General features: G+C 35.9%; 1 protein-coding gene across 2 annotated transcripts in view; it reads right to left on the bottom strand.

Moving 5' to 3' along the window:
- Window positions 1–8,079: 8,079 nt before the first annotated feature.
- LOC5571102 (venom carboxylesterase-6) overlaps window positions 8,080–9,972 on the bottom strand; it is a 38,721-nt gene continuing 36,828 nt past the window's right edge. For both annotated transcript variants that reach the window (XM_021854290.1, XM_021854291.1), the window contains one exon: window positions 8,080–8,322. In XM_021854290.1, coding sequence (XP_021709982.1) covers window positions 8,106–8,322 — 217 coding nt within the window. In that variant the 3' untranslated portion in view covers window positions 8,080–8,105. The remainder of the gene's footprint in view (window positions 8,323–9,972) is intronic.

The raw sequence follows: 9,972 nt of genomic DNA, 5'->3' as shown, positions 1-9,972 counted from the left end.
GTCAGTGTCAGTTTGAAGCGGAATTTGTTTGTTTAGCTGTTTGAAGGATACGTCTTGGTTTAATTGTTTCCTGGGTTTTTTCACAGTCAACTAGATATTTCGTAGTTAGAGCTTGAGCGAAACAGCAATTTTAGCTTTATTCGATATTTTGTTGTTAGAGAACCAGAGTAAAAATAAATAATAGAGCAATAAAAGTTGGTTTCCGTGGCTAAGATCGCAGTTGCACTGGTTTTGTGTAATGTAACTCGATGTTATCTTCAATATCGAGTTATGGAGAGTTGACTTTAATCTAAAATCTTTAAGTTCCCTAAACCATATATAACATGCAATCGACGTATACTTGGAAAAGAGGCAAGGTGGTACACACCATGATTATTGCGCTGAAATCATATTTTTTGCTGAATTTTGCCTATCTGGATTTTTCTACAATTTTAGCTGTTTTTCAACGATCATTGACACACGAGCCATAATTTCATCCCATTTATCCGCCTGCATTCATACAACACGCATGACATTTATCGTTCGTGGAAGATAACGAGCCATGAACGAAACCAAGACAAACACACACCACCCACTGTTTTGTGCCGATTACAGCTGACACCAGTACACAGTCGTCCGAATCAACAATTTAGCAGGAAAAAGTGTTTTCCCTGTTCTTGTCGATTTCAGACGTTCGATGTCTTCAGAGAAGTTATTCGTAATTGAGTTTTGCAACTTGTAAGAAAAAAAAAATGAATAGAGTAGCCCTTATTTAAGTTTAAATTTTGACTCAAACTTTTATTGTTTGATGAAATTTGTGGCTGCGTTCTTTTAGAAAATGTTATTTCAAACAAATTTGTCGAAGACACTTCTGATCTAACTCTTTATTTGAGATAAGTAAATTGATTTTGGAAATCTCTTTGGTCTAACTCTTTATTTTCTGTTTTAACGTGAATGTGGTCTTTAGAACAGTTGCAGAGTAAGTAATGATTCACATTTTTGCTGAACATCGGTAGTATTTTTGAATTTATAAGCAAATTTAAGTGTAAAACTATGCAATTTTTAAATGCCCATTACTCATGGAGTTGGTTCGATAAAATTTGTATTTAAACGGCATTTGAAAGGCTATACAATAGCCATCTTTTGCTGCAAAAACTGTGAAAATGTAATTTTTGTAAATTGAGAAAATTCACTTAAAAATTACGCTCAAAATACTCAAAATTTGCCTGTAACTCACAAGATTTTAAAGCTAACGGTGTGCTGCCTTCAGCAAAGTTGTAGGTTTTAGCTAGATCTATGGAACATTATGCAGAAATGTAAAACAAATAATTTAGAACTTATAATACATTTAACTATTAGTTGAGACAAAATTATTCAGGTAGTAGCAATATAATTGTTATTCTATCAATAATTTTTCCAAACCTGCACACTTTTTGATATCTTTGGCTTCTTCAATGATGTTAGATTAAGTTGCATTGGCACCATTTTACATTTTGAATTATATGTGAATTATACCACTGAGTAAAATAATAGTAAAATCGTAATACTATACAAAGTTTACAACAACAAGTATATGAAAACGACTATTGGTTTACTAACTCAATGTTTCTAAGGTTACCTACATTTGAATCGTATCATCATTTTTACATATTTTGTTTCACATTTCTCCAAGGTGTATGGGTAAGTTGTAGATCTAGTTTAATTCTACAACTTTGCTGAAGGCAGAACACCGTTAACTTCAAAATCTTATGAGTTACAAACGAATTTTGAATTTTTAAAGTGTATTTTTCAAATGAATTTTCTCAATTAAAAAAAAATACGTTCTCACAGTTTTTGCAGCAGAAGATGCCTTTTGTATGGTCTTTCGAATGGCGCTAAAGGAAAAAAACGAACCAACTCCATGAGTAATGGGCATCTAAAGATTTCATAGTTTTTCACTTAAATTTGCTTATAACTTCAAAAATACAAGAATTACAAACTTGCGATGTTCAACAAAAATATGTATTATTACTTCCTCTGCAACTTTTCTGATGCCACATTCACGTAAAACTGGAAATAAAAGAGTTAGACCAAAATGATTGATTTTTCGGGTCCACCCTAAGTTAAAATTTAAAGAGTTAGATCAAAAGTGTCTTTTTTCTTAGAAGATGCAAAACTCAATTACGAATAACTTCTCTGAAGACATTGAACGTCTAAAGTCGACGAGAACAGAGAAAACACTTTTTCCAGCTAAAATGTTGATTCGGACCCTTGTGCAGTGTTATAAACAATTACGGTAGTCAACACGTTTTCGCTGATATTCGGCAGCGCTTCCCTTAAACATTCATAAAACGAGCGATCAAATGAATGTCGGAAAGAAAAATGTCAATTGAATGCCCCTGACCACGATAGCTTCTCTAGGAAACGTTATGGTTTCGTTTGTTTCTGTCATTTTTTTCGCAAAGAGCGCTGCTTTCACTGTAAGTGAGTCATGATCAAACTATTCATGTTGTTATTGGTCTGATATGTCTGAATTCTATGCAAAACTCATGATTTATGCAAATGTCATCGTGTTAGACGACATTCAATTGACAGTTTTTGTGATTCTCGATGTGCATTCTACCGTTCGTGCTGTGGTGGTGACGGTACCCAGCAAACCAGAGATCATATAAAGATGTTAATTTCAAATTGTTAAAGTGTGCAGTTTACGTTAGAATTGGATACGATGCAAAATGTAATTGTTTGAGATTGTTAATGGAGTCAACAATATGATCTGATCTGAATTTGCATCTTATCAAACTCAAATTTCATTTGGCAAAATATGTAACTTCAAATTGTCATCTCCTTAAGATTTCGATTTTACATTGTTTGATTCTATTATGATCTTCAATATAAAATTAGATATGAGTTCATCTGATGCAAAAATTAAATCATACGGGGGAAGATCACTCATCGCCGGATGCATCTCAAAACCAGGCATAAACCGAAAAAGAGATATTCATGCAAAAATTAACTAACATCAAAGTTTTACAGCAACAAAATGGTATCCCTTTGTACAAGCATTTCTGTACATTTCTGTTTAATGCCTTCAATAATTACATCACACTGAGGTGGATACACTGAGGGCGGCTACGGTCACTAATCGCACCGTATTTGTTCGCCAGTCTTACAGTTCTGTTACAGTTGCATACGTTTAATCTATGAGAATACAAAACACACAGGAAAATACCGTAACCATTTCACTAACTAATTATAAGAACGCTAATTGTTTTAATTTTAAAACTGTAGGTCAGAAATTGTCGCCTCGTATCACAATTTTTTATTCGTGTTTGTTTGTAAAAATTAAGTCATATAAACTGCAATGCACAGTCATACACAAAGTTATAGTAAGCGCCACATCATCTTGTCTCAAGTTGTATTGTCCATGATGAGTATGTATGTATGCATATGGCCTCCATATTTGTGCGAATAGAGGGAATTCATGGATTTTAATATTAAAATGTTTGATAATTGTTAATGTATCATTATCAAACATGTAACAAATAAATCACTTCAAAACATTTATTGTTGGATTTATGTTTGACAAATTTCCGTGTCATTCAACAGAGACTGTATGGCATAATGGTAGCCTATATGATTAGCGATCCGAAGATCATTGCATGGAGGCTTGCACCTACTTGTTTTACCTTTTTTTGTTTGTTAAAACTAAGTTATATAAAATGCAAAATACTATTATTTACGAAATTGTAGAAAGCTCAAAACGAACTCCTCTGAAGTTGTATTCACCAGACTGCATTTTCTGGAATGTACGTATATGGCCTCCACATTTGTTCACATAGAGCGAATCTATGCATTTTAAACAATCTTTTATTTCTAAATAAGCGTTCACTTAAGTGAGTTGAATCTCAGTTATGTAAACAATTTTGTTGGCTGGGTAGCGGATGAATGCAGAAAAATGAAATGACTGCTGACCATGGCAACGAAACAAACACGTCGCAAAAAGTGTCGTATGTTTATAGCACTGGACTCTCATTTTGATCAAGAAACAGAGACGAATATTTTCCATTTACTGTCCTCTGTTTACAACCAAAGGGGTGTTTGATGCTCCAATAGATTATAATTAGGTTGTTAAAGGGTGCATTACCATAAAATATGAAAGTTATTACCAATTTTATGCAAAACATAAATCACCCGAATGGCTCGATACCGTTGTAGTCTGTAAGAGTTGCTGCTCTTGAACGCTTTCTCGCCGCATTCCAAACGAGAGAGCGAATAGCAACATTCATAGGGCTCTCCGATTGCGATGTGCCACGAACTGTTACATTCTCTGAATATGGTTCGATCGGCTTATTCGGATCAAAATCCAAACACTGCGATGAACACGTGTCAAATGTACAAATTGAAGTTGAAATTGCCATGGGTTAATCGAGTTCAGTTCGCCTCCGAGAATCGTGGTGTCTCAAGGGGCTCCGCAGCTTGTAGGTTGAAACGTTCATCTAGTGAATAGGGAGTCGTGCGTTCGATCCCCACCGGAGCACGTGGTTTCTTTTCGCAGTTTCAATTTTAAATTGAACATTTGACACACGTTCGTCGTGTACATCTTCAAAGCCTTACAACAGTAAAATTCCTCAGGCTGGAATAGCCAACAAACTTGACAACTTTGTCTGTGATTTAAATGTGCAATAGACACATTCCAGCGTAACGTGACACCACGAGAAACCGACTTTCATTATTGAATGAGACCTTTTCTCGGAAATGTGCCTTCTTTGTTTGTTCTAGACAATCCTTCTGTGTATTTAAGATACTTTAAAATCATCATACTTGCCTGGTAGTCTGTGCTCCCGACTGCTGCGCCTCAACACCTGTGACACAAGTGGATTTCAAGATTGTCGCGGTGGGAGCACGGAAGTCTCTGAAATCACTGAATCTGTGGATGCTTCACTCTCACTGCTGCTATCTTCATTTGCATCGGTTCTCTCACAGTCGGTGAAAAACTCATCTTCGCCTTCGATGTCTTCCGCCGGCTCGTCGTGATGCAGTTGTAACGGGGCTTCTTCGGAGGATAGCGAAACTACTTCTTCGATGTCTAGCTGTACCAGCGTGCGACGTCGTGGTTCTTCCTACTTCGCTTCATTTTGGTTGGCTTAGTTGATGAACTTCACTTCTCGAGTTCTTGATGATGGTTCTTGCTTTCGGATCGTACAGCCTTTACCCCTTGGTCTCTTCGTAAAAACCAGTCAGAATACATTCGCGGGATTTCGGATCCCACTTCTTCCGCTTTGACTTCGGAACGAACGTCATTGTCTTTGTTCCGAAAACTCTTAGGTGGGACAGGTTCGGTTTCTTACCGGTCCATGCCTCCTCGGGTGTGACATCGTGACCACAGGTTAAGGATCGATTCATCAAGTATACAACCGTCGAGACAGCTTCCGCTCAGAAAGCCTTCGAAAGTCCTGCTTCGAACAGCATCGAGCTCGTTCCACAATGGTATGCTCGTTCCGCCATGCCATTCTGCTCGGGAGTTTAGTCGTTCGTTTCTGGTGCCCTCGGTTTTAACCAGCTTGTGGAGAAGCCCAAATCGTCTGGTCAGACACGAGTCCTCGAAAGCTTTCTCCAGCTTGGACCACGTTTTCCGAGCTGTTTCAGCTTCCCGGACGTGGGCGTAGTTTACCGGGTCCAGCAGCAAAATTATCGTCGCACGCGCCTTTCGATCCTTACCAGCATCCATCGCTTCGTAGGTACCATCCTCGTTCCGGTTTCACCTGCTTGAAATTTTCTTCGGGTGAAAAAATCTTACCTCGTGAACTTCTAGAAGATTCCAGAACCGATTGGGTGTGTGCAATAAGAACATCTGGTTCGGTTGAAGGAAGAATGAAAGAGAAAGTTTATTTCGTAAAATTGAATCTGGCCTACTATGATTGGATTCAAACAAGCACAGCTTACTGATCTTCAACACATTTGAAGGCCCTGCTTCGGATGGCAGAGCGAATAATCTTGAATTATGACACATAGTCTGTCCATAAAAGCATAACTGTCCCATATGGAATTAGTAGGCATTGAGAAAATAGCGGTCAAAGTTTGAAGTTTGTCTTCCCATACAAATATTTATAATACAGTCGACTCTCCATAACTCGATATCCAAGGGACCATCGACTTATAGAATTATCGAGTTATAGAACACACCGACAAAAAAAAAAAAACCAAAAATCAAAGGATCAAATTTCTGCACTTCCAAATCTTTTATGATCACATTTGTAAGAAAGCAATATTATTTTGTTGATAGCATTTTAAAAAATCATATTTAAAAAACTTTTCTTAAAATTTTCGAGAAATCACTTATTTTTACTGAAAATCAATAATGTTATTTTCGGGTTTTTTTCAACATTCATTACAACTTGAAAGTCTTTCTTCACTTCCAAACAAGAAGTGATCCATGTTTCCCTTTATAAAAAGGATTTTTAGAGAGATATCGAGTTATGGAGGGAAATTTAGCTCACACGTGACATCGACTAGTGGAGACATCGAGTTATAGAAATATCGACTTATGGAGAGCAAGATGTATGGGAATTTCAAGGGACCGAAAAATCCATCGAGTTATAGAATATATCGAGTTATAGAACATCGAGTTGTGGAGAGTCGACTGTATTCTAGTACATTCCTGTAGGTGGATTCCGACGAACAATTTCTTCGAAGAGAAGAAATTTTCTTCCACTACTCACCAACAAGAAAATTTTCTTTTTTTCGAAGAAAATACGCGCCGGAATTCGCCTACTGAAAGCCATATTCATTTGACATCATGGCACAGATTACTTATTTTGCTTCTATTGATCAACAAAAATTATAAACTTGATCAAAATTCACGATTTTCAATTGCTATTTATATTGAAAGTTCATATAGAAACTGTTATGCCTTTATTTTTTAATATGGTACTGCTTAGCACCACCTTCATATTTTTCCTTAACATTTTCGAACAAAGTTTATACATTTTTATGTGCATGGTAAAGTATATGTTTAAACATGTATGTTGCGATGAAAAAAGGTGTTGATTCGAAAATACATCTGGGACAGTCATGCTTTTATGGGCAGTAGTAGAGTTGTTGAATTTGATTGTTAAATAAAATTATGTAAACCTTGCAACGATGTACTTTGAAAAGTATGCTTTCGGCGAAGTCGACAAGCAGACGTTTATGGTTGTCAGAATTAGCTGATACTCAATAACACAGTAGAGCTGAATTTGACGAATCTGATAATTACGATTCATTAATTACGGAATTTAGCCGCACAGTGGTGCAATTTCCATATAGTATTTTTGGGTTCATGTTCTTAGCAAAGTTGTTGAGGACGTTTAGGGTTTCAAAATAGTGATCAAATATAACGAAATTCTGTCACACAGAAGAGCTCAAATTATCAAATTATTAGGCGAAACTATGAATGTTAACTCGTGAACATGTTAATTCGTGAACATTTCAGGACGAACCTACACATTTTTGAAATGCTCGTTCCCAGCAATGATCCTACCGATTTTGTAAATTTGTAGCTTTTATTTAAGGGAAATAGTTGTACTAGCTTTAATCGTTGGCCCCATTCCGCTGATTCCCTCCTCGTTAAAAATCATAATTATAGAACATACCTAACGTATAATTTGATTTGTTCATGGGCATAGCATAGCTGTCTATGAAACCTTGATTGCAGCAAAAAATTGAACAAACCATTGTCTAGCGTTACTTTAATCAGAAATTAAACTAGTCTTTGTGAACAAGGAGCTGCACTATCGGACAACTAACAACTTAGAGAATTAACAATATATGTCTTCCCCAAGGCTCAAGTCTTAGCTATAGCTCAATATCGGGAACATTAAAGTTATAAAGAAAGTATACTTTCTTTATAGCTTTAATGTTCCCGATATTGACGAAAGTTCTGAAGAACTATGCACCCTTAGACAACTTGCATCTGTCTATGTAAATAGCCGTCGAGCGAAAATCTTGCAAAGACCATAACAAAACTATTTCGTTACACTATCCACTTGGGCTAGTAATTTAGCATTCGAGGAAAATATAATTCTATAAAAATTTTGTAGAACTGATGGACCTGATATGCACCACATTATAAACTTTTTCGTGTTTTTCATAATCAATTTTTCTTCTTGTTAATATTTATTGTATGCTTTATTCAAAAATTCACATTTGTAATAGTACAAGCAGTTAAATACAGTTTTCCACATTTGATAATAGTATTTATTGGATATATCCTTCCTTTGCACCCTAAGCTGCCGGTCGATATTAAGATACTGTCTGGGTTGGTTTAGATCATTATATGGTGGCCACGTTGTCTGATGTATTTTGCTATTGGCTGGCGTTGGATTTCTGCAATATAAAAATAATAACAAGTAGTAGGTGCATTTGCTCTTAAAAGTAGAGGAAAATTTTGGTTCAAAACTAAAAATAAAAAAAAAAACACTTGGGCACTTTATAGATTTGTGTCTAGCATACCGATATTTTGTTCTATTCGTCGCACGTTCACATTCTGTTTACACTACACGCCAAAAGTATGGGATCGAATAACCGAAAATTTCAGAATCACTGCTGACAACAATTTATGCTTACAGATGAACTCTTTTGACCGTTGCAATATTCAAAACGAGTGTTACCATACTTTTAGCGGTTAGTGCATATCTACATGAAGATATGGAAGCTATGATGGTGCGGAAGCCCAAAACGGCGCAAACGTTTGTCATTTTGGAGATGTGTGTGAATAAAATACTATCTAGTCGGAATCGAAAAATGAATGGCGAATTTGTGTAATGGTTTGTAATCGAAGTGCCTTTCGTGGCGCAAAATCTGGGAAAAGAAGATATCGTATGCTGCTTTGTCAAGCTTTTTTTTTGAATATTCATGAAATTGACTGTAAAGGCATGGCAATTGTCGGAATGGCTTCTATTGTTGAACGTCGGTCGTGGGGTTGAATATTTTCCCTTTTTTCAATTTACGAGAGCGGTGATTGAATAAAACCGATCGTTTCTATAAAATGGAAATAAAGGCTATTAGTCGCTGACTTGGCGCTCCTTTTGCAGGTTGCATAAGTGCCTTCATATTTGTTTCAGTACGATATGAAATAAATCAGAGATAGGGGAAATGTTAAAAAAGAAGGTAACAAAGTACCTTAATTAGAGGTGTATCCATGATCCTCCATCCAAAGCCTAGATTTTGAGATATATGAATTCCAACATGGACTAATAGGACGAGACAAATCAAATGGATTGAACTGATATGAATCACCCAGGGTCCGAGGTTAGTAATTAGCAAGGATTCAAATTGTTGATAATCAAATCTTTGGACTGGTAAGCTGACAATACTACAAAAACGTCTTGAAAACAGGGTGGCCCAACTTTCCCCTCAGCGATTTTCCATTATCATTATTTTACCAGAAAGATTTGCATAATAAATAAGATCCTAATTGAGAATCACTGTATTATTCTTCAGTGCTGAACACGTGGTTATACTATGCAAAACGGCGAATTCGGAAAACCATCTCAATCTCCATGTCAGATCATTAAGGAATAGTTCAGAACGCATGATTTCGAGAAAAAAAAACTATCACCAAAGTTTCTTAAAATACACTTTAAGATATGCTTATTCAAGTAACGGGAAAAGTTTTTGATTTTACTTGCGCCATTTTGAATTGTTACACTTGGAAAAGTGGATGAAAAAACTACAAAAACGCATATATCTTTTCAAATGAAAATCTCAGAGGTCTTCAGAGAAAATGTGTATTTTGCTCATATCTAAAACTCTTCAGAACATAGTAGGCCTGAAAAATAGATATTTTCGTTAGTATTGAGAAAAAAAAACGATTTTTTACCATAAAGTTCTAAAGTGAACTATAGTAGGATTCTGTTTTTGGCAACAATGTCGAAATTTTCAGTTTCCAAAAACGGAACCGTGCCAAAATCGAAACCCATATTCAAAATTTTAGTTTTCGACTATAGGTTTTGAAAACACCATTAGAATGTTATT

This window comes from Aedes aegypti, chromosome 3 (assembly GCF_002204515.2).
Source record: "Aedes aegypti strain LVP_AGWG chromosome 3, AaegL5.0 Primary Assembly, whole genome shotgun sequence".
Taxonomy (NCBI): domain Eukaryota; kingdom Metazoa; phylum Arthropoda; class Insecta; order Diptera; family Culicidae; genus Aedes; species Aedes aegypti.
Note: the sequence above shows the minus strand (reverse complement) of the source record. Positions and strands in the feature narration are given on the sequence as shown.